General features: G+C 42.6%; 1 protein-coding gene across 2 annotated transcripts; it reads right to left on the bottom strand.

The window, feature by feature from the left end:
• On the bottom strand, window positions 1-25,494 carry LOC115480728 (solute carrier family 2, facilitated glucose transporter member 11-like). Of its 2 annotated transcripts, none has more exons than XM_030219596.1 (12): window positions 25,261-25,494; window positions 15,303-15,401; window positions 14,063-14,223; window positions 13,711-13,835; window positions 8,253-8,382; window positions 6,805-6,953; window positions 5,284-5,471; window positions 4,976-5,086; window positions 4,784-4,885; window positions 2,941-3,016; window positions 2,458-2,585; window positions 1-1,144 (listed from the first exon to the last, which is right to left on the bottom strand). In XM_030219596.1, the coding sequence occupies exons 1-12, from the start codon at window positions 25,321-25,323 to the stop codon at window positions 929-931; spliced, it is 1,548 nt and encodes a 515-aa protein (XP_030075456.1). In that variant the 5' UTR covers window positions 25,324-25,494; the 3' UTR covers window positions 1-928. The 2 variants fall into 2 exon arrangements, with proteins under 2 accessions (XP_030075456.1, XP_030075457.1); XM_030219597.1 differs by having other exon boundaries at window positions 15,303-15,398.

Raw genomic sequence — 25,494 nt, 5'->3', positions numbered from 1 at the left:
GTTACCCCACCACCCTTCCTAGAAAAATTCTGGGTAAATGGGCTATTTGAAAACTGCCCACCCTCCCTGCTGTTGTTTCTTTGAGTTTGTCTGGTTGTCAGCACTTATGGTTTTGCTATGACTGCAGCTGCTCTTTGGCGCCCTCTGAAGGTGCTGCCTAATCCTGCTTAATGTTTGGGTCGGCTCTGTTCCAAGGTTATGAGCTGAGGAGACCGGGAGAATGACAGTGTTATCCAAGAAAATGAGATAAAGGGGGAAAGAGAGAAGTTAGTTTAGGGGGAAAGTTTAGAAGCTCTGTCTTGGTCGCATGAAGTTTGAGATGGCGGTGGGACATTCAGGCGCAATGTCAGACAAGCAGGCTGAGACTCAGAGCTGAATTCTTGATGACATTTCTGGTGCAGAGATGTAGATACATAAAGATGGTGCAGATTTATAGCACTAATTTACCATAGAATTTGCTTCTCCAAATTCAAATTGATTCAAAAAGATACATCACATAAGTAAGGTGTGGAGGTCAGAGAAAGGCTTCTTGTGTAATCATGAAATTTGAAAACTTGGCCACTAAACAGCAGGATTTCCAGCTGACAGTGGCATTTTTGTCTAGTAATCAACTAAGTCTTAAGAAAGGGATCCTTCTGGGGTTATGTCCTGATGCTCACAAAAATGCAGCACAATAGATTATTCCCAATAAATGTAATTCACCATGGTCCTGGATTTTAAAATGTGTTGTTAGTCCTGAGATTAAAAAAAAAAAAAGATTAAAGGCCACAACGAAGAAGGGCTCCAGGGCCAGTACTTCTCCTTCTGCACCACAGACCTTGTCTTCCAAGAGTTAAACACTGCCAGTCACATGAGAAAAGCAGTGCACGCCTCGGATCTTAATAAGTGCTCATCACAGCAGCTCAGTCTGTCCTTCAGATGTTTCCATTTAGAATCTGGTAGAAAATCTGGTAGAAAAGATCAAATTGATGTCTGTCTGTTTGTCCGTCTTTTTCTTTTTCCCTCCAAAGTTCAAATGCTGAAACTGTTCCATGATCTCCAGAATGCTCTTGCCTTTGGTTTCCGGCACAAACAGGAAAACAAAAATAGCCATAACAAGGCAATACGCCAAAAAGAAGATGAAGCAGAACGAGCCAAGGCCTTGCTGGAAAAAAAAACAGTGAGATGTTACAATGAGAGAAGATACGGCTAACTTTCATCATAGATTATAGGAGAAAAATCTTACTTCAAAGAGAAACCGTTCGCTCCCTTACTGTACCTCATTTCTAATTCTAGCTCTGCCATGGACTCTGTGTGATCTTGGGTGAGTGTCTTTATCTCCTTGTTGTTCAAGCTACTCTTAGAAATACCAGTGCTGGGTTTTCTTCTCCTCTTTTCCTAGCAGAGGCTCTCACAATGAGTGTCTACTCTAGAGTTTGCTGATGTGCTTTGGAGGTGGTCTGTCTGTATTACAATTATCTTTGGTTAGCGACTGCTGTTCACACTTGCCATGGGTGTCTGGCTCAGGGTTAGGACTCACTTCTCCCATTGGTTCCTGCTGGATCACATTGTCCAAATGCATTGAAGGCACAAGAGCACAAACCACCAGAATCTGCATAGGTTGCCCAAAGTTGGGCACACAAGTTTGAGCACAGATCGCAGATCCGTGTGTAAACTAATTAGCTAGTTGGGCAATAACAATCAACTATTGGCATTAGCAAGCCCTTAATTGGCAGTAATTAGGAGTTACACGTGGATTTACCCTCTTCTATAACATGCACACCTAAATTTCACAGCATACAACTCCAAAGGGGGTGTGGCCATGGGAAGGGCATGGGTGGGTCAGAGGCATTACCAGAAATTAGGTGCGATGTTCTAGAATACCATTTACACCAGCCTTTGGCAGGCATAAATACTCACACCCAAAGTTAGCTAGTATTCTGTATAGGTCATTCCATGCAAATCATCCTTTACAGAATACCAGCTTAGCATGGGTCATCCTAGCGCCCAACTTTGGGCGCTATTTATTGAATTATCTCTCAAATGGACTATATTTTCCGATTCATTGCAAAAACTTCTCACAATCACAAGGGCTTCATTATAAAGGAGTTAGTGATATGAGCAGACGGCTCCCTATATTATTCTGTACAGTCTTTTACTGTTATATAATACATAATGGTAGATAAAGACCAAAATGGCCCAACCAGTCAGACCAGTAAAGTAGTTAGGGTGTAACTGTTGCTCCATGCAGTTAACCTTCCCCCCTCCCCCCACCCACCCCATGCTTTTGTATATGATTCCATCTCACTCTCAACAAAGGAAGCCAACCAAATCCCCATTGGCAGTGTCGGCACTCCCTTACACTTTAGTAAGGGACTCATATTCCACACTCCTTCCATGCTCATGAAGCCAGCACCACTGACCTCTGAGCCGGCCCTTCTCCCACATTCTCTCTCCTCTACGGAAAAACTATCTTACCACAATGAAGGGGAAAACAAATCCTAAAACGATAAGACCAAGCCAGTTCAAGACACCGCAAAAGACAAAAGCGGCAGGTCTGTAGGACTGATTAAAGATCTCTGTTGTCAATGTGCAGGATACACTAGCTGCAAAAACAGAAATAGGGAGAAATTCAGAAAATCACATTGTGAGAGCTAGCTTTATATCTGCTATTGACCATGAGTTACTTAAGAAGTAATGTTACGCCACTGCAGTCTCCCCCATGTGAGGTGTGGAGTGTGGTAGAAATTTGGGACAAGATAGGTATAAGGGGATATGCCATCAACTAGAGCCTCAGTCTCTTCCAGAAAGAGTTTTCTAGGAACCATAGTCAGAAAAACAGGTAATGTTCTGCTAAGTCTGTTACTTTCAGTAAGAGTGTGGTATACATTTCTTCTTAAAGCCAACATGTCTTTCCTTAATTAAACGAATAAAAAAATGAAAAGACTTTCAGATACCAACCTGGGCCTATCCCATAGCTCAGGAGAAGGATGAAGATAAGTATGGTAGAGAAGTACGGCATCCAAGAGTAGTTTTTCTGTGGAAAAAGAAGGGATTTCAAGTAACTCAGGGCATCCTCTGAGGTCAGAAATGACCAGAGAAAAAAAGCTAAGAATTTTTAATCAAACATGTCACCCTGATTCTTCTCTAGACTCTGGAAATTTCTTTATTTCTTTATCAAATGTATATCCCACCTATCCAAGACAACTAAGCGGGTTACAATTTATACTCATACAAGTTAAAACAAACAAAAACATAAAGTACAATAAAAACAAAACAAACATACAGCAAATCTAAAAGAAAATAAAAAATCAGCATAAAATGAACATGATTAATCAACAGAATGCCTCACGAAACAAAAGAGTTTTTAACTATTTTCTAAACATCAATAAAGAGGTAGTCTGGCATATTTCTAAAGGAAGAGCATTCCACATAGTTGGTCCCACTACAAAGAATATATAAGCACAGTCTTTGTTGATAAACTTGGTGAAAAGAAGGAATATCTAGAAGGCAATGACCTTGTGATACCAAATCCATTGAGGGATGATAAATTTGCAGACTTTGGGCAATGGTTAATGGAGCTTCATTATGTAAGGCTTGAAAAAACCAACATCAAAATTTTAAACTTAATACGCCAAAAAATAGGCAACCAATGAAGCTTTGCAAGTTGAGGAGTCACATGATCAACCTTGCTTATATTTCCAATTAAATGAGCAGCAGAATTTTGAGCTACTTGCAATGCTCTCAAAGAGTTTTGTGGAAGACTTCAAACGAGGGCATTGCAATAGTCCAAGTGAGGTAGAACAGAACTTTGCATAACAGAACGAAAAGTTTCTGCAGAAATCAAACCTTTAGGTCTCGCAACTAATTGTATTTTAAAAAATACAGTTTTAATATCAGCAGAGATTTGTTGTCTGGAAAGAATCTGGAAAAGAATGAGCTGCTCTTGACAGAGGAGGAAGAATCTTATTCTTCTCCTTCAGCTAGAGATTCAGTTTTGGGTTCCAGAAAGGAGAAATCTCTCCAGTGGCACCTTGTCACATCTCCTGTCCTTCTCATGCATTCTCAGCACTGAATTAGCAGTTGATAATGCAGAGTTCTAGGAACTGCACTGCTCCCTGAAAGAACCGGATTGCAGGGTATTAGAGTAATATAAATTAGTATCTAGAGGTGATGTTGCACAGGAGCTACTGGGAGCTTATTGGTACCTCCCTCCGCTTTGGGATGGGACAAGGACAGCTGGCAGCGACAGGAGTATACAGTCTAGCAGATGTGGGTATCAAGAAGGAACTTCTCTGCTTTTGTATAGAATCAGTCATGGAAAAGATCATTTTCAGCGCTATTTACCTTGGCAGAAGCTGCCCTTCTCTGGCCAACTGAAAGTATGTGAGACCTTTCATAACAAGCTCACTATTACCCACATTGCACGGAGCCATTTTCAGAGGTGTGTTTATATGGAAGAGGAATATAATGCACGCAAAGAAGATTTACCCATATACCTATTCTACTCTCCCTCTCACAAAGAGCAGGATTGACCGCTATTAGAAACAGGATATCGGGCTATAAGGGACATCAGACCCAGTATGGCTATTCTTATCTACACAGATGTATAAAGAAACTATCTTGCATTTCTTTCACTTTGAAAATTAGTATCAAGTACACTGATTAAAAGTGCCCACATACTTAAAAATGACCATCAAGTTGTCTAGTAGAGCCAGTGGCAAGTAAAACTGTGGCTTTTATAGATGGGACTTCTCCTTTCAGGATGGAGGAACCTTAACTCACCTAAGAGAATGAATCTTACCTGCAGTGAAAGGGTGACTGTGAGGGTTCCTAAGGTCAAGCTGAGAATGCTGTAGCTCTTCCACAGAAGAGCCTTCCTCCCCACATGATCAATCATGTACGCCTACAAGCCAAAAAGAAGAACAGTTAACTGGATAAACCTTTCTGGTAAGGCATGGAAGAGATGCACAGGGCTGGTACTGGTGGTACTCACACAGAGGCCTATGGTGAGGAGCTCAGTTATGCCCATTCCAAGGGACACATAGCGAATCTGAGCACTGGGAATTCCAGCATTGTAGAAAACATCATAAGTATAGAAATACACCTAGGAAGAGAGCAAAGAGTTTGAACACTCATCTTCAGGATTCTCAAGTTGCAGACCATAGACCATGCAACATGGATATTTCCATCCCTACATGCACTGGCATAGTTCAGACAGACATTAAACTCTGTCCTTTTTTCAATAAACTCTGTCCTATTGGTATGCTTTCCAATGCCAAAAACAACCATTTGGAAAATTACCACATTGATGCCAACAAGTTGCATTAAGCCGTAGACCAGTAGGAGGGTGAGAAACTGCCAGCGCACAGCCCGATTGCATACTAGCTCCACAACACTCTTTGCTTTCTCTCCATTGATAGCTGCTTTTTCTGCTAACATCTCGTCCATCTCAGCTTTGTGGTCTCTGTCCCCCCAGAGCTTCTTCATGGCTAGCAGAAAATAGGAGGTTGATAATAAGACTGCAGATAGATAAAGGATGAGTGAAATGCTGGCGATATCCTCCCTACCACTTAATCTGATTCTCTATGGAAACCCCTCTAAGCTTGAGCCCCTGAGTTACCCTCCAGTTAACCCATTACAGCTGGGAGGAGGGGCATTATTGCTTGCTTCTATGTATATCATTACATTTCTAGGAGCCATTAAACTGGCTCTGTAATTGGAAGGCAGAGATGCAGCAAACCATCCCTAGCCAATCAGATACAAGTGATGTCACAGATTTAGCAGTTTTAATAGCAGTCAACAGCATCACAGAGACATTTTGACTAATACAGGCAAACCAGGACGACCTGAAAGATCCACATCAGGAACTAATCTAACACTAACTAATCTACAGGGCAGTCAAAATGTAGAAGCGTAAAATCTCACTCTGCTCTGGTTCTGAGAGTAGCTCCCAGGGCTATTTCCCAGCTCACACATGGGCTTACTCTCACACACACACGTATGCACTTTCATACACACTCTATGTGTACACTGACATTCACTCACACATACACACACACGTGCTTACTCTCGCACACACACATATGCACTTTCATACACACTCTCTTGTGCACACTGACATTCACTCTCACACATACACACTCACACACATGCTTACTCTCACACACACACATGAACTTTCATACACACTCTTATGTGCACACTGACATTCACTCTCACACATACACACTCACACATGTGCTTACTCTCGCACACATATGCACTTTCATACACACACTTATGTGCACACTGACATTCACTCTCTCACACATACACACTCACACACATGCTTACTCTCACACACACACATATATACTTTCATACACATACTCTTATGTGCACAGACATTCATTCACACATACACACTCTTGCATACGCTTGCTCTCACACACACACACATATGCACTTTCATACACACTCTTATGTGCACTACTACTACTTATCATTTCTAAAGCGCTACTAGACGTACGCTTACACTTGAACATGAAGAGACAGTCCACACTGACATTTACTCACACACACACAAACTCTTGCATGTGCTTGCTCTCACACACACACATATACACATACATTCTCACATTCACGCACACAGACATTTACATGTTCACTGACAATCACACTCAGGCACATTCTCTTACACATGCATGCTCTCTCTCTCTCTCTCTGACACACACTAATGTGAGTAATGACACTGATCTTGTTACAGAAGTAACCAGCACTTTTTTTTCTCACTCTCTTTTTTCTATAGCTGGTAGTGTTATTTCTGTAGTTTGGCCTTGTCACCTTGTATGCAGCCCTCCTTGTCTCCCTTATCGATGAGGAGGTATCGTGGAGGATCTGGAAAGAATGGCAGGGTGACCAGCTGGATCAGAGCAGGGAATACACTGCTGGCCATAAGCAGGGGCCATAAGTCTTCGGAGCCCAGCAGTTCACTGGATATCAATAGAGACACAGCAGACACTCAGCATTCATTAGACCAAAAGAGAAAGAATAAATGAGTGTATAGGACAAAGAGAGAGAGAATGCGTCTGTGCATGTCTATGTGTGAGCAGTAAAGAATGACACGGTGATGGGGACCCGCAGTAACCATGGGGATGGGGACAGGGACAGGGCTTGTGGGGATGGGGCAGGGACAGATCTCACGGGGATGGGACAGGGATGGGGACAGAGCCCATGAAGACGGGGACAAATTTTGTCCCTGTGTCATTTTCTACTTTGAAACCTGTCAATGAACTGGACTGTTATTTATGTTTGAGTGATGCAGACAATGATATTTAGATTTTTTGGAAAAACAAGCAAACATACTGGCCACAACCAGTAAAATTTACATGGGGAATCCTGTACATCCTGCTACCAGCACGTCTTTTAAGAAGACATCTGCTATTGCAGGAAGAACTGTGGAAGACAGGAGAGCTAGACTGAATCCTGAGATTGTTGATGACTTATCCACAGATTCAAAATTCATAACAGTGCTTCATAGGGCATATTTCTCCCCTCTAGGGCATAAAGAACGGGTTGTATTTTGTACCCCTGGACATTTTAATAGGGTGGATTAGGATTCCTTCGAGTAGAAGAAATCAGCTATTGTTGGGGTTTGAAGGGTAGAGGGCGGTGGTGAGGAGGGTTATTATAGCTGCTTGCTGTTATTATTGTTTTATATTTGTAACTTATTCACTGCAGTTGCACAGTTTATTGTTCCTGTTTATACTTTAATAAAAAGATTTAAATACAAAATCATAATTGTTTGACGCTTCTGCAGATGAGGACAGAGCCAATGGGGACGGAGCGGAGATGGGGTGAGGACAGGGACAGAACCTGCGGGGATGGGTCAGGGATGGAGACAGAACCCACGGGGACGGGGGCAAATTTTGTCCCCATGTCATTCTCTAGTGAGTACATAAGAGAGAGATTGTGTGTGTGTGTGTGTGTGTGTGTGTGTGTGTGTGTGTGTGTGTGAGAGAGAGAGAGGAAGAGAGAGAACTGGAATACCTAATACATAGAGTCCTTTAAGGACTATTTTAAAGAAACTATTTGCCTTAATCTGGGTTTTCTGGGCTACTGAATCAAAGACAGTGTGCTACCTCTTCGATCATAAACCCCTCCACCTCCCTCCAATCAAATGTATATTGCATGTTCTGAATGTCTGTGTCAGCTGCTGAAAAGATTCATTAAAACTAATGTCAGGAATGAATATCTTGTACTGGTATAATTTGTCAGATCTTTATCTTCACCTGAGGCTCAGGAGCAGTCCTGTACATTTTCCGATGACTGCGAATAAAGCAGAGGTAATGGTGATCCTTCCTCGCAGCTGTTGTGGGGCGCATTCCCCTGTATATATCATATGAACATTCAGTCCCAAGCCTGAAAGCCAGAGAAAACTGATGAGACAGGAAAGTTCATGTCAAAAGCCAGATCTGCTTAGGTGTGAAAGGCTCTGTCCAAGGTTAGATGAAGGGGTGAGGGAGAGAGGGTTTCCAGTTCCAGTCTAGCACTGACTTTCCAATCCTTTGTGCTCTATTGAGCAAGATTACCATGGTACTCATGTTACTTCAGACACTAGGCCACTGTTCCAGTCAACAGAATCTCCTGGTTGACTCATCCTTTCGCAATATTCAATACTAGTAAAAAAAGGCCCGTTTCTGACACAAATGAAACAGGCTCTAGCAAGGTTTTCCTCAGAGTGTGTATGTTTGAGAGAGTGTATGTGAGAGTGACTGTGTGTGTGAGAGAGAGAGAATGTGCGAGTGTGTGTGTGTGAGAGAGAGCGAGAGAGAGTGAGTCTGGGTGCGAGTGTGTCTGTGAGAGAGAGTGTGTGTGTGAGAATGAGAGTGTGTGCAAGTGCGTATGTGAGACACAGTGTGAGAGAGAGTGTGTTTCACACAAATACAGTGTGTGTGAGAGAGAGAGTGTGTGTGAGACACAGACTCTCTGTCAGACTGAGTGTATGAGACCAAGAGAGTGTGTGAGTGACTGTGTGACACATAGAGAGTGAATGTGATACAGTGTGAGACATAGAGTGTGTGAGAGACAGTGTGTGAGAGTGAGAGAGAGAAAGACATTGACTGTGAGAGAGAGTGTGTGTGAGAGAGAGTGTGTTTGACAGAGATGCCCCCCCTCTCTCCCTCTCTCTGGTGTCAGGCCCTCCCCCTCTCTCTCTGGTGTCTGAGCGTTACTGTGCAGGATGCTGAGCTCTGGCTGTGCTTCAAGGAACTGACCAATCCTATTTAATAGAATGCACCTCCAACATTCTGAAGCCAAGAAACCTCATGTGGTTGGTCACTTCTGCTTGTGACGAACCCGGAAGTACGTGATGTCATTGGACTGACATTATGGGATACTTTAGAATCTTCGTATCAAAAGTTCAAATCTGGCCTAAAGACATATCCCTCGATATTCAGCTGGCGGCGGGCAGCACGTAGGCTGCCACTGGTGGTATTCTATCTGGCTATTAGATGCCAGGCCATTTCCAGTGACTAGCATTGAATATCTGGTTTCATTTTCAATCGCTGCAACTTAACCAGTTAAGCCGATATTCAGAGCTAACCGGTTAAGTGCTTAGTGCAGTGCTCCCCAAACCTGGTCCTGGAGGCACCCAGGATACCCACAACGAACATTCATGAGAGAGATTTGCATGCACTGCCTCCACTGCATGCAAACCTATCTCATGAATATTGATTGTAGATATACTGATAACCTGACTGGCTGGGGTGCCTCCAGGACCACGTTTGGGAACCAGTGGCTTAGTGGTTAAAGCTAGGCCTTCTATTTATGCAGCCTATCTTAACTGCTAAACATAGCTGGTTTGGCGCTGAATGTCTGCACATAACCAGCTATGTCGCATAATATAGCCAGTCAGTGGCTAATCATTAACCGCAGATATTCAGTGAGAGATAACCAGTTATCTCCCACCGAATAACTGGTTAGGCTAAAACGCTATTTAACTGGCCAGGAGCAGTTCCTGGCCGGTTAAATAGTTTTGAATAATGGCCAGGCATTTTTTTAAACAATTTTTTTTGTGATTAAGGGGCCCTTTTACTAAGCTGCTACAAAGTGGCCTGCATTATGACTAGTGTGTGGGCTTCCCGTGCACCAAAGCCACTTTTAGTGCAGCTGCTGGCCGCATTTTCTATTTCCTCAATTAATAGCCACGTGTTAATTTCCCAATTAGCATGGGAGCCCTTACTGACATTTATTTTGTAGGTGGTAAGGGCTCTTGTGCTTACCATGCAGTAATCGATTAGTACACGGCGATGTAGCTGCGCTAACTGATTAGCGCTAGGCATGCCTACTCTCCACCCCAAAACATGCCCCCAACACTAAAAAAATAAAAAGTCTTTTTTAGCATATGGGAAGCGCAAGCCTATTCAAAAGTACCACAGGATGCCTGAGTGTACCCTGCAGTTAGCAGATTTAACCTGCGGTAAGCACACATTAGTGTTATTACAGCTTAGTAAAAGGGCCCCTAATTTAGGGTATAGGGTGATGCTGCCTCTGGATCTGTGAATTTGAGACAGCTTTAACTAATTTTCTTACCGTTACTTTTACACAAAATGACATTCCCCACTTTTCTTTATATTTCTTTTAATCTGTTTTTAATAAAATTGTAAATCACATATTGTTCTGACTTGAAGGAGGAGGTTCCACCTTTGAAAGCTAGTAAAAAAAAAACTGTATTATGTTAATCCAATAAAAAGGTATCACCTTATTTTCCATTTTTTATTTTCATTTATTAACCGTTATAGAGGGCTAACACAGCTACCACACTACTTTTTCTAAGGCTTCTGCAGCTAGCATCATGATTGTTTTGGTTGTGCGGGTTTTGCCTCGTGGGACCGACATTTCAGCCATTGTGCTGTGGCTTTCTTCAGTTTGTGCTCTGACATCTGCAATTTGTCTTAATATAGTCGGTTCTCAAACCTGATTGGTTGGGGTTTGAAGTGGGTGGTTTCCTCAGGAAGAAAGTAGATTTTGGCAGGAAATTGAGGTTGGAAACTCTGTTGGTTATACATTTGAATTTTGGTGGGAAAATGAGGCAGGAAATTTGTTGAAACAGTTTTGACTGGGTGGGAGGGTGGATTTCTATAGGTCACAATCCAAAATTCTGGCACAAGGAAAAAGGACTTGGGTACCATTCCTTTTTGTGCTAAACTTCTTTTGAATCAATGGTTACCATACTTTGTTTAAGATGAGCCCTTTGTCTCCTTTGAGGTTACTTGTGTGTTTTGCTATTTCCACTGCCTCTTTGATTCTTCTTGGCCACCAAAGATCTTCTTTTTCCAAGATTTTTGTGTTGTTAAATCTACTCGTATGACCAGTTGCTTTAGCATGGAGGGCTACAGCGGATTTTCCCATGTTATTGCATTTGTGGTGTCTCAAACATTATTGTAGCCTTTCCTCTATGATGCGGAAGTTTCACCAATGTACAGGGGTTTGAAGTGGATGTAGCTGGTCCTTCACATGTGTGAGTGTGGATACCAACTTCTGTGGTGTGCTGTATGATTTCTGATCTTATTTTTCTTTAGCAATTTACCTATGCAGTCCATCATTCCTTCAATATAGGGGAATATTACAAGTTTTTCTTCTGTGTGGGGTTGTCATCAAGTGGTTGTCGGTTATTGCTGTTGTCACAGGTTGGGTTGTCCAGAAGTTGTAGGACTTGAGAAGTGGCCATTCTGTTTTAGCTACTGGCTAAGAATATGTCCCAGAGGTTGTTATTTTCTTTCTGAAGATTGTATTGGTCACAAACTCTTAGTGCTCTGTTTACTAGTGTACGAAGGACACCTCTTCTTATGGCTATATAGTGGTGGGACACTGTATGTTGGAGTGCCTACTATTCAGATAATTCAATAAATCTGAATGTCAGAACCTTCTGAATAGTAGGCACAACAACATAAAGTTCACCATGGAAATCAACGGATGTCTTTCCTTTCTAAACCTAATGATCAAAAAATGGATAGATGGAAGTCCGGGACATATTGTATTCAGGAAACCCACTCATGACAACCGTTATCTACAGACAGAGTTCCACCATCATCACAGTGCTCCCCTACATCCAAGGAGTGATGGACTGCATAGGTAAATTGCTAAAGAAGAATAACATCAGAACACCACACAGCACACCATAAAAGTTGACATCCACACTCACACATGTGAAGAACCAGCTATCTCCACTCCAAACTCTTGGAGTTTATGAAATCCCTTGCAGTTTCAGCCAATCATACATTGCTGAAACTGCCACACAGTAGGCTGCAAGAGCATGTGAGACACAACAAACACAGTAACAGAGAAAAATCAACTGTAGCCTTCCATGCTAAAACAACTGGTCATACAATTAGATTTGACAACACAAAAATCTTGTTGGTGGCTGAGAAGAATCAAAGAGGCGGTGGAGATAGCAAAGCATCCACATAACCTCAATGGAAACAAAGGGCTAATCTTAATGAAGCATGGCAACCACTCTTTCAAAAGAAGTTTAGCACAAAAAGAACTGGTACCAAGGACAAGCGTCCTTTTCTCTTCCCAGAGTTTCAAAAAGTGACCTACAGAAATACTCTCCCCCACGGTGTGACAACTATTCCAACCAATTTCCTGCCTCATTTTCCCACCAAAACTTAAATTGTAACCAACAAACTTTCCCACCAAAATTCAAATTTGTAACCAATAGACTTTTCCTGCCAAAATCTCCTGTTTTCCTTAGAAAACCACCCACCTCAAACTCCAACCAATCAGGTTTGAGAGCCCACTATATATAGACGAACTGCAGACCTCATAGCACACCCTGAAGAAAGCCACAGCACAATGGGTGAGATATCAGTTCTATTTACTCGGACGTGGCAAGACCCGGCCAACCGCAACAATCACCACACTACTTTATCCAAAATCTTTGGGGGCACAGGAACAGGATATCTTTCTGCTCTTTTTAGTTTGGCTGTGAGCACACAAGGCCAATAAAGAGACAGGGTGCTGAAAGCTACCATTACCTGGAGTTTTTTTTTCCCCAGCCTCAACTCTTCCCCTGACTGCAGAGAGGCCCAAATTCTGGGCTGGGCTGGTGTCTTCAGATGAGGAGCTACAATTTATGTTTATTTCATAAGAGTTTGGAATTCAATTACTTTTGAAAAAGGAAAAAACATCTTCTACAGCACATGCTTGCTGTGGGGTTGGTGAAAGAGGTCTAGAAATGTTAGCAGTGGCCTTTCAAAGCCTGCACTGGAGAAATGGCCTCATGGTTAAAATAAGGGGCTGAGAACCAGGGTCAAATCCCGCTTTTCTCATTGATTCTCCTCATGACCCTGGTCAAGTCTCTTTACCGTCCACTGCATCTGGTACAAACCAGGATTAAGAGGTTCTCTCAGGACCTATCTATGCTATCTGAATTATTATGAGCAATGGCCTGGAAGGAAAGTAATGAAATCCAAGTCCTGGGTGAGGGTTTTAATGGTAGATCAGTCCTGGGGGAGGGAGGTTGGAGGTATAGGGAGAAAGACACAAAACCCCTGGCTGAAGAAATGCTTCTAGAAAAAAAATCTATAGAGAGATAACTTTTGGATGAAGAGATCACTGACAGGACAAGAATCTTAGTTTATCTGAGGGCTGTGAGATTTTGTAAACTGCCCTGACCTGTCTGTTCAGAAAGGGCGGTATAGCAAATTTTAATAAAAACAAACATGTAAGGAACTGAATATATACCTGTGCTGACTCCATACAGGAATCTACCTAACATCACCATCTCAAAGGAGCCCAGTATTTTGCTGAAACCCAAGACAGTCGCACCCAGGAGCGCAGTGATATTATTGTATAAGAGGGTCTTCTTCCTGTAGTGGTGAAAAGGAGAATGTATGTCAATGTATGGTATGTATATAGCTCTTTAATAATATCATTTGATGCTGAAGACACTTGTAACCGTCTCTGAGGTAAATATCATGGAAGCACATTCATAGAGTTTGAAGAGAAGTTTCCCTCTTGCTCTCCATTTACTGCAACCTTTAGTCTTTGCCATCCTAGAAGAGATCCATCACACAGGAGCAGAGGAATGTTTTACCTGCCAAATCTGCCAGAGAGATAGCCAACACTCAGGGCACCCAGCAGCCCCCCTAGGTTGTAGATGGAAATGATGACAGACCATAGTAAGCTAAGTGTCTCATCATGAAGGGGGAAGCCATTGCGATCAAGCCAGGTCTGGTTGATGAACTTTTGAATATACTGGAAAGAAAAGTAGAGGTGGGTGAAAACAACTTGAACATAGATTTATTACACTAAGAAATTATTACTATTTTATTTATCTTTCATGTTCTATTTCAGATCTCTTAATGGTGATATTTATAGTTTGATATCTTCACATTCTAAGACTGAACAGAAGAAGGTCACGGAGAACATAAGAACATCAGACATGCCATATTGGGTCAGACCAGATACTCACTGAGCCTGGCATCCTGTCTTCAACAGTGGCCACTCTAGTTCATCAAGAAGTATCCAAAGATACAATCCTTGATATTCACTCATCAGGATAAGCAGTGGCTTTCCCATGTCTGAATGGCAAATAATTATTTATGGATCTTCCCTCGAGGAACATGTCTAAACCTCTTTCAAACTCATTTATGCTTGATGCTCTGACCACATACTGCAGCAATAAATTTCTCAGCTTGATTTGGGATAGGTTAAAAATACTTTCTCCAATTTATTTTAAATCTGTTCACTACCTGCTAATTTCATAGAGCGTCTCTTAGTCTAAGTGTTAATTGAAAAGGTAAATAAACCTTCCCTATTTCCACTGAAACATAGAAAATGTTGGCAACAAAGATCATATGGCCTGTCCAAGCTGCCCATCCACCTCAACTGCTCAGTTCTACAATCCCTTCATGCCACTCAGGATTTTATACACCTTTACCATATTTCTTCTCTGACTCTCCTCTTCAGGTTGTTTAACCTTTTAGCATAAGGGAATCATTCCATCTGTTTTATCATTTTGATTGCCCTCCTCTCTACCCTTCCCAGTTCTTTTTTGAGAATGCATACAATACTCAAGGTGCACTGACATTATGATCATTACAGAGTAGAGGGTGGGTAGAAGGATTAACTTCAGGGTTTTGTGTCAACTCAGTGCTCATCAGTTCCATGAGAGGAGTAGGATGAAAGGGCATCAGAGCCTCAAAATCCTACCCATAGCAGAAATTGAGAAGAGCAGGGATTCCCAAACCCTGTCAGGCTTTGCTTTCAAATTGTTCTTTTCTATGGCATACATTAAGAGAGAGCGTTTATCTCTAAGCAGGAGTTGCGCTTACCTCTGATGGAGAGCTGATGGTGGAGACCTGTAACCCATACTGGAAGGTACCCCCAATGCCAAGGACTATGCTTAGTAATACTAGATTCCAAGTGACCTGCTACCAGAGAAAGGAATGGTGAAACAAAGCACATATGCCAGAAATCCACGTGTGCACACAGCCTAACCGAAACTTGGATCTTTGGTTTCTGCAGAAACAGAGTCTACGACTGAAATTGGCTGCTCGGTTTCAGCAGAAAATGAAACAGAAACCAAACCTGCCCCCCTCAACACTCCCTCCCACAACCCTACAAAAATACCCCCCCTGCCGAGCCCACCTCACTGTGGTAACCCCATTTCTGAGCCCCCACTCCAGTGGCAGCACCCTCCCAAGCCCACCCCCCAGGGGTCAGCCCCCTTCCTGAGCCCACTGCCTGGGAGTGGCCCCCTCTTGGGCTTACCTCATTATCGGTGAGTAGTGGGTGCAGGAGTGTCCTCACTCACTCCTGTGCATGGCTGGTTCCAGTAGAAATGGCTGCCAAGACTTCCTGCAGCAGCCTGAAGAGACTGTTGTGGGAGGTCCCGGCAGCCATTTTGAGATTGGAACCAGAAGGGGCAGGAGCGAGTCTCCTGCCCATGCTGGTTCAAATCTCAAAATGGCTGCCAGGGCTCCCACAGCAGTCTTGCAAAGCTGCCACAGGAATTCTAGGCAGCCATTTCTACTGAGCAGAGACATTGGGCAGGAATGAGTGGGATAGGTCCCTGCTCCCAAAGAGGCCACTGGGGTGGTCGGGTGGGATGGAGGGTGTAGAATGATCGCTTGGGGAGGGGGAGAGTTTTGGCTTCAGTTGCAAATACACTGGCATTTTCAGCCAAAACCTGAACCCGGATTTCAGGCCAGATTCGGCTTTGAATCCGAAACTGAAATTCGGTCGACCTCTAATGTAAGTTATAGATTATTAGCACTTGCATGCATAATTGTGACAGTGAGTTGTGTATTGGGAGCTTGATAATTATATGTATGCATAACTCTGACAGTCATGCACGTAAGTACCAATTTGGTGCTAAGCAGTATTCTATAACTTTAGCGCACAACTGACGTATCCTGTAAATGATAGGCATTAGTCTGTACAGGCAAGGAGCATTGGCAGGGCATGGGAAGTCCCAACATTTCCACACACAACTTGCAGAATACTTTTAAGTTACATGCTTAAGTGCTACATTTAGGTATGGACATTGAAATGGCATAAGTGGGCATGTCTAGATATAGGCACATTTCTGCCAACTTATGCTAGTATTCTATAAGAATATTTACACATAAATCTGGTGCTTAATTTCTAGTGCCCAGTTATTGAATTGCCCCACAGTGGCTGTCTGTACACATGTCTTTATACAAAGACCCAACCTGCACAGCTTGTTCACATCTTATACACAGTGGCAGGTGTGTATTGTACGTACACTTTCACACACTCAGCTTATTCCTCATTGTGATTCCAGGGAGATAGCAGCTGTGCTGTATGGAAAAGTGACCAGGGCCGGCTTTAGACATGATGGGGCCCAGGGCAGAGATTAAGGAGGGGGCCTCTGATCCCTGATTCCCCTCCCCCAATCTCACCTGCATTGCTACTATGCAGTTCGGGTATCCCTTCCCCTTTTCCCTCCACAGTCCTTCTCCCTCCCTTCCCCTCACCTTGCGGTCTTCTTTAAAATTTTTATTTCCCTTCTCAGAAGGGCCCCGGCGCGGCAGCCATTCTCACAAGCTGCCTCTGGCTGTCCTGAAGCTTTCCTCTCTGCTGCGATCCGCCCAGGTGGGAACAGGAAATTGAGTCAGAGGGGGGCGGATTGTGGTAGAGAAGGAAAGCTTCGGGACAGACGCAGGCATCTTGTGAAAGTGGCTGGAACGCTGGGTCCCCTTTGACAAGGGAAATACATTTCTAAAGAAGATCGGGAAGGGAGGAGGGAGGAGATGGACTATGGTGGGGAAAAGGGGAAGAGATGACTGGGCCGCAAGGCTCCCTGGAGCTGTGGGGCCCAGGGCACTTGCCCTGTTTGCCCTCCTTCCCCCCCCCCCCCCCCCCCCCCCCCCCCCCCCCATTGCCAGCCCTGAAAGTGATCCTGGACAAGAAGTGAGCGCACTCAAACAGGGTCACTGCTATGAGATAGCACTTACTGGGGCTGATAGAGGCAGAAATGTAAGTTTATTCTCAGTGAACAGAGGAGAAATATCAGAAACCTCTGCTTACTCTTACTCACAAAAAGGTAACTGGAATTCCCAAGACTGAGAAGAGACAAATCCACCTGTCAGCATCCCATTTGCTGGGCTTTGGAAGCAAGGTCATTATTCATAGTTCACCTTTGAATATACCTCCCATTAATTTCATCTTCTAAACAGTTTACAAATAGGCTCTTCACTGCTTCTTTTTATTGGCTTATGGCAAATTCAACCATCAATATTTTTTTCTCAGAGTCAGTTCAGTGGGAGGATCCTCTCTTACCTCCTTCAGGCTTTGTTTCTATACAAGAGGTTTCATTCTCCTGTTTCAGCTGGAGTCTCTAGTGGAGTCTAATTGCAGACTTACAGAAAGCCTCTATCTTGGACCACAAACCGAATGCAGAGTTGGATATTGATTACCAAGAAAGAAGAGCAGTATGGTAATGAGCTCTTTATTTGCGTGGAGCATATTCACTTAATATAAAAAGAGTCTGACGCAGGCAAGTTTCAGCTAATGCTTGCATCAGGGGCAAACATTAATATCCAAATCTTTAACAGTGGCAGAAAAAGAAGAAATGCACTTCTTACAGTCGTGTATCATCCCCTTCAAAGACAGAGAAGGCAACTTGTGTGCTTACATCACACTCTCCAGTACTGGTTCAAGGTAGCTCATCTTGTTGTCTGTAAAATGAGCTGCCTTAAGCCAGCGCTAGAGAGAGCGTAAAATGAAGTACCTTAAGCCAGGGCTGGAGAGTGTGATTTAATCCCCAGGTGGATGAAATTAAAAGTCATCATGCTAAATCCCAGCCCTGGTTCAGAGCAGGAGGAAACAGCCCAGTCAAAATAAATTAAAATCTTCCACTGTTGGTGAGCAGACTCCAACCACCAAGGGAGGCATCTGAAATCATGAAAGTAAGGAGAAATAGGGTCAAGCACTAACTCTAAACCAACTCTTCCCCAGAGCACCACTGGAAAAACATTACTTCCTAACCTTTTGCTACAGAATGACATGTGTGCTTTCCAGTTATGAGCTGAGTATGGCCGTTATTTGCCATTCTTCCCGAGGGAAACATTCTGTAGCTTGATACAATCAATGGTACTAAGCCATGCAGACTACTGCAATGGAATCTACGCGGGATGCAAAGAACAACTCATAAAGAAACTTCAGACAGCTCAAAACACAGCAGCCAGGCTTGTATTTGGAAACCACTCCAAGAAAAACTACACTGGCTACCAATCAAAGAACATATTGCTTTTAAAATCTGCACCCTGGTCCATAAAATTATCTATGGCGAAGCCCCAGAATACATGACAGACCTCATAGACCTACCAACAAGAAACACAATCGGATCATCACGAACATACCTAAATCTCCACCACCCAAGCTACAAAGGACTCAAATACAAATCAACTTATGCATCCAGTTTCTCCTATATAAGCACACAATTGTGGAACGCACTACCAAAAGCCGTGAAAACAATGTACGACCACCTAAATTTCCGGAAATCACTAAAAACCAACCTGCTCAAAAAGGCATACCTCATCGACCTCATCGACCCAACTTAAGCGCCTAAACCCTGCAACACAACGATACCAAAGCTTGTAATGGACTATACATAACTCTTCCTTCCTATGATTCCCAATGTGTCTCTAGCACATGAATCTTATCCGACCACACTAACTCCTTGTATTTGTTCCTCTACCGGAGATGGCGAACGCCTCTACGGTACAATGTAAGCCACATTGAGCCTGCAAATAGGTGGGAAAATGTGGGATACAAATGTAACAAATAAATAAATTTAACTCAGACTAATGGTGCTGAATAATGAGAGGGGGGGGATTGATATCCTGTCACCTGAACCCACTGGAAACATGATGATGTAATAACAATTGACAAAGAAAGAGGATTTGACCTCCCATTTAGCAAACTATGCTAACAATACTGGGGCCGACAATGCAACAGCCCATATCCAGCAATGTGAAAAAATAGCAAAGTGATGCTCAAAGCAAATCATATGCTAATGTTATGCGCAGTTAAGTCATGCTGTTAAAAGTAGGGGGCTGAACATGCCTGGCATGTGCACACAAAGGTTTTGCAGTAGGCGCGGGTCTTGTGCGCATGCCTAGACAAAATTGGATGCACAACGAACATATAGGCGCCTGTACTTCCGTGCTTAAAAATTGACAATTTGTCTCTCGAAACCTTCTATGCTGCCCCTGACCTGGCAAAAATTTCTCAGTGTTATAGCCCATCATTTCCATCTGTGCATTTTACGCGGAATACTTACTAACCTGATTAACATCCATTTAAATAAACTACAATACAATTTGTGGCCATCGTTAGCAAGCACGTTAACAACCAGCCTGGAGCCCTCTGAGCATTCGGTACACAATAACACGCATAAACCCTGCATTAACTGCACGTTAACGCTGAAGTTAGTTTTGACCTTCGGTCTCACTATTCTCAGGGCAGGCAACGTTTGTTAATGTCTCTTAAGCTTTCATATCATCTTTATAGCAACAATAAACAAGAATCCTTTTCAATGTCGGACTACAGTAATGGTCAGCAACAAGCCATTATACCTGTGTACCCCAACAACCTTCTGGCCACCACCTTCTCACATTCTTTCTCTACATTCAGATCATCAGACACAATCACTCCCAGGTCCCTTTTTGGAAGGAGAGATGAACGGAGTGACAGCATAGAGAAAAATGGAGTGCAGGCACTGCAAGGAGTGCAGGGAAGGTGACAACTGAAAGATGTGAGTTAGTAAAGAAGAGAAAGGAAATGAAGACTTCCTTCCAGGTATGAGTGGTCTGGGTTTTTGCCTTTGGGCAAACAGGGGACTGTTAATCAATTACCATAGCTCAATTAATGCCTTTTGAGTCCTTGCAAACCACTTATAATCTCAGACCAGCAGATTGCTATTTATATTTGCAAGTTTCTCATTATGTCAGCACTTTACTGCGTGATTATCCGAGTATGTGGATCAAAGATAAGTTTAGCCAATACTGACCTCAAGATGTGGTAGAAAACGGACTTGTTGGTGTGTATGAAGAGTACATAGATAAGTATCTTGACAATCCTTTTCACAGAACTATAAATGAATGGACTTGAGATTTAGCTACTAAGTACACTCCTAGCAAATTCAGAGGAGTGTCTAGGGTGCTGGAATTGACTGAATCTGTTTTATTCTGGGGAAACTCATTATAAAGTCCTGCATTGTCTCTATATGAGTCCCAGTTGGGTCATAAAATATGGCCTACTAGATCTGCAACTTGCCTATGTGTGGGCACATATACGCTGTTGGTGCTCGTGTTCGAAGATTGCCTGCTTTTGGAAAGTGCTCTGGAACCATCTTGAACGACTTGTTCAACATACTATGGCACGGTCTGAAAAGTTGTGTTTATTGGACCTGGATGATGACTTGGAATTGACTAGTGAGGAGCAGGTGTTATTTGTGTGGAAATCCTGCTTGATGGCGAAATGTAGCATTTTGTTGCAGTGGATACATCCTGAGCCTCCTTCCCTGTCATTCTGGAGGAATCAAATGCACCATTTGCTTCGGATGGAATGCCTTTCGGTTATGGGAACTACTCACAGTAGCATACCAAGGTGAGGGAGGGAGGTCCACCTCGGGTGCAGGCAGCATGGGCGTGTGGAGCAGGTGTGCGACTGTTGGATCTGCCAGTCTCCTGCCCCCTCTGACATTACTTCCTGTTCCAGAGCCAACAGCCGGGCGCCTGCTCCGCACACCCCCTGGGTAGGAGGCAAGGAGGTTAGAGGCAAGGTGGTGGGGTGTTGTGCTTCGGGGTAGCATGCCTTGGGGGGTGACACACCAGGGTAGAGTGATGTGGCGGAAGAGGGTGCAGGGGTGACCCGCTGGTGAACAGGCTAGGAATGTCACTGACTACTCATAAAAAGACTGATCACTTTATCAAATTGTGGACCCCATTTTTGGACTCTTTGACATCTATATTACCCAGTGGACTCTTGAATGTGTTATAATATTGACACTTGGGACTGGGTACCACTTTCCTGTTATTATTTTTCAATGTGTTGTAGTGAATAGTGGTTTAATTATTGGACTCTATGTCATTTGCTTGAGTTGTGGGATAGGATTGGGGCTGTTTTTGTTGTGTCTTTGTGACCATCTGCTTCTGTGTTTTATGGTTTATAACACTTATTAAAGATGCTTTTAAATAAAACATTTTCCTTTTTCATTTAAACTCAACTACCGATCTTCCACCTAACTCCTGGATCACTTCTTTTCATATAAAAAATCCATTCAAATGATTTTTGCTTATTCCAGCTTGACTGTACCCAATGGATACAATTTAAGTGCACATTCATTGGACAGGTGAGAGCCAGGCAAGTCATTTTGGAGCTATTTTTCATCTGCTCTTGACCTGGACGTTGTCAACAGTGGTTGATACAGTCTATATTGAAGGTTTCTACGTTCTGTTTGCAGGCGTGATTGCATCCTATGATATCATTCAGGGCTTAGTCTCGTTCAGCATGACATGCTGTGTCTTGGACTGTAATTACAGCAGAAAGGAACAGTGCTCAGCTTTGCTTGGATTGGGTCTCTGTGGTGCCTCTTTGCCAGAGCCCAGTTACACAACACAATCATGAAAAACATTGTCAGAGCTGAGAAAGGGATCAAAAACAAGAAACCATAAGTCAAACAGACCATCATTAGAACTGGTAATCTAAGAGCAAGGAGCAGAGTTCTTAACCTTAGCAAATTTAAATCTAAGACATACAAAGGGAGTTTATTCCATGAATGGGGGGAGGAGGGGATCCAAGATGGCTGCCTGAACAGACGTGCGGGAAAGAGCTCCTGAAAGCCATCGAAAACTTCTTCAATCGAGTGTTCTCAGACCCGATATGGGAAAGAGGAAGGGTAAATCCGTAATGCCTACCTCCACAGGCAGGGTTGAGCCCCCTCTTTTGAGGCAGTTGACGTTGGAGGAATCGGGACTCCAACCGCCGGGAACCGGAATGCTCGCTCAAGGAGGTCCGGGTGAACAATTAGACCTAAGTGCTGAGGGAGTATCTCTAAGCCCTCCCTCTTTGACGGTACCTCCAAGACCAGGACGAGAGGCGACGGCCGCGAGTGAACAGCGCGTTGAATCCGGAAGTTGGCCTTCAACAGCTGGGTGTGGAGACCCCGTGGCCGCGTCAACGCCAGTGCAGTTACCAGCTTCGACAAGAGTTTTGTCTGAAAAAAGCCCTGGAGAATCGCCCTTGAATCTTGGAGCTATGAAACCAGCTACCGTCACGATGGATTCCATATGGGAAGCAATCCAAAGATTGAATGCCAGCTTGCAGCAAATTTCAGGTACTTTGTCTGGTGCTGTGGTGGATATAAAGAGTCTACAATCTGATTTACAATTGAAAAATGCAGAACAAACTATAAAAATGGAGAATTTTGATAAAGAAGTGAAAACAATTAATTCCTCAATAAATGTTCTAATGAGAGATAGTAATTTCCAACAACGCAAAACGGAATATTTAGAAAATCAAATGAGGGCTAACAATTTACGTTTCCTTAATTTTCCTAAAAGCCCATTGGTTCCAGCAATCAACATGCTTAAGAAATACCTTAATGAAGTATTAGGTATACCCTCTGAGATGTACCCTCCGATTACTCGAGTAATGTATATTTCTGGAGCACAAGGGAAATCATTGCTTGTTAACTCTCAAGATGATCTGAATATAACAGAACTCTTAGAATCCTCACTAGAGACTATAACAGAAAGAACTACATTATTGGTTACTTTTGCTTTGCAACTAGATAGTAATAACATTTTTAAACTCTTTTTCCGCCACATTAATTCACCATTCTTTGGCTCAAAAATCCAAATATTTCCAGACTTTGCTCGAGAGACTCAAAGGAAGAGAAAACAATTTTTGTTATTAAAAGAGAGAGTTTTGCGTATAGGTGGGACCTTTATGTTAAGGTTCCCATGTAAATGTTATATTTCCTTGAACTCAGTAAATTATGTTTATTTTGATCCAGAGAAGTTAAAAGCATTTATTGTAACAAAAGAATAATACTGCACTAATCTTGGATTGTAGAGCGTTATACCTGTTAGCGATATTCCTGGTTCTCTCTGTTTGAGTAAGAAGTAATTTACTTTGATACTTATGAGGTTAATATAATTTTCCTGTTCTTGGATCAATAATTGGGGACTAAAATCTTTTTTCTTTTTCTTCAAATTGTGATTTTTTCAATAATACTATTTGATGTGTGTGATTTATGTTATTACATAAATGTAATGTTGGATTTATTATAATAAAAAAAAAAAAAAAAAGAATGGGGGGAGGAGCAGAAGGGAAACAAAGTAAAAGTGTGAATGGGCGTGAGGGGCTAGTGGAGAGGGTCACCTCTGCATTAGATTAAAGAGGGATGGTCAATGCTGTAAGTACATGTAACACGTCCTAAGCATGGCACAATCAGCCACGCTATGTTAGCCACAGATTTACTTCAATCTGCAGCTTGTTTCATGTAGGAAACACAAAAGGTGGACCAAACCCCTAAAATGCATCATCAGATCAGCCACCCCTTGATCAGAATCAGAGACTTTGGTTTTCTTTGTAGAGTTCTGTGGTTGCATTTATAGCACATGTATTGTTAATGCTGTTTGCTTCATTGTATGTATTGTAGCCATGGTTGTTTCTTTCCTGCTAGACTAGTGCATGCATTAGAACATTTGGATATATAGAATAAAATGAATACATTGATTTTCATACGATATTAATTGTTTTAATGTTGGCACAGGGTCAAGAAGTCAAAGATGCTATAGACAATATTATGGGGGTCAATATTCAATGACATTTACCCAGATAATGGTACTGAAAATTACCACTGACTGCCCTGGTACTATCCAGGGGCGGCATTGAAAAATCAAAAATGCTATAGAAATGAAGACATTAATGGGCAAGGAAGACATTCCTGGAACTAAATTATTATTTATTGCATTTGTATCCCACATTATCCCACCTCTTTGCAGGCTCAATGTGGCTTACAATGTATCATGAATAGTGGAAATGAAAGGAGAATTGACATTTAGTGTTATAGAAGTATTTTGGGTTGCATGGTAATGGAAAACATGATAATGATATAATGTAAGGCATTCTTAACATTATTAGATATATGTGTGGATTTCACGTTTTGGTCTTTGTGGTATGTCTTGTCGAAGAGATGAGTCTTCAGCAGTTTGTGGAAGTGACCAGCCCAACTTCGGCCAAGAAGATATTTAGGGGAGCTTATATGATGAGACTTAAGATGTGAAACTGATGCTTTGGATGGCTGGAATCAGACAACCTCACTTTGAGAGAAATACTGGGGGTAGAGGAATAGCCTAGTGGTTGGTGCAGCAGACTTTGATCCTGAAGAACTGGGTTCAATTCCCACTGTAGATCCTTGTGACTGTAGGCAAGTCACAACCCTCCAGTGCCCCAGGTACAAAATAAGTACCTGTATATATGTAAACCACTTTGAATGTAGTTGCAAAATACCACAAAACAGCAGTATATCAAGTCCCATTTCCCTTTCCCTTTTAGTATTTTCTGCTGAGGTACATCTTCTGGGATTTCTCCTTCTATGTGTCATCATGAAAACTACCAGTCAAGTTTCTTTTGTGTAAAATCAGAATGTACATTTGGATGCAGGGGGTGGCCCTCACTCATTATTGCATGTAAGACATTGAAATAAAACTGAGCAAGAAAAGAAACGATGAAAAGAAAAACAAAACATACCGGTTTGGGAGACATCTCTAGACTTTGGGTTGTGCCTTTTCCTGCTGCAATAGTCTGAGTCATTGAGAGGCTATGTCTTGTCCCTTATAGAAGAAATTCCAGATGAAATATCACCATTGGATTCTTACATCCATATGTACACACAGGCCTGCAAAAATAAGTGTCTAGCCCAAGTTATCCGTCCTCCCTCAAACCCTCTCGTTTCTGTTAGCACTGCAGTTCCTGATGGGTCAA

The sequence above is a fragment of the Microcaecilia unicolor genome, chromosome 11 (assembly GCF_901765095.1).
Source record: "Microcaecilia unicolor chromosome 11, aMicUni1.1, whole genome shotgun sequence".
Taxonomy (NCBI): domain Eukaryota; kingdom Metazoa; phylum Chordata; class Amphibia; order Gymnophiona; family Siphonopidae; genus Microcaecilia; species Microcaecilia unicolor.
Note: the sequence above shows the minus strand (reverse complement) of the source record. Positions and strands in the feature narration are given on the sequence as shown.

What these genes read in the sequence shown, in the direction of transcription:
- LOC115480728 (XM_030219596.1), bottom strand. Translation starts at nt 25,323, where the DNA reads ATGACTCAGACTATTGCAGCAGGAAAAGGCACAACCCAAAGTCTAGAG. An exon ending in CTCTCTGGCAGATTTGGCAG is followed by an intron (nt 13,836 to 14,062) that starts GTAAAACATTCC and finishes TCACCACTACAG; the next exon opens with GAAGAAGACCCTCTTATACA. An exon ending in GGACTGCTCCTGAGCCTCAG is followed by an intron (nt 6,954 to 8,252) that starts GTGAAGATAAAG and finishes ATTGATATCCAG; the next exon opens with TGAACTGCTGGGCTCCGAAG.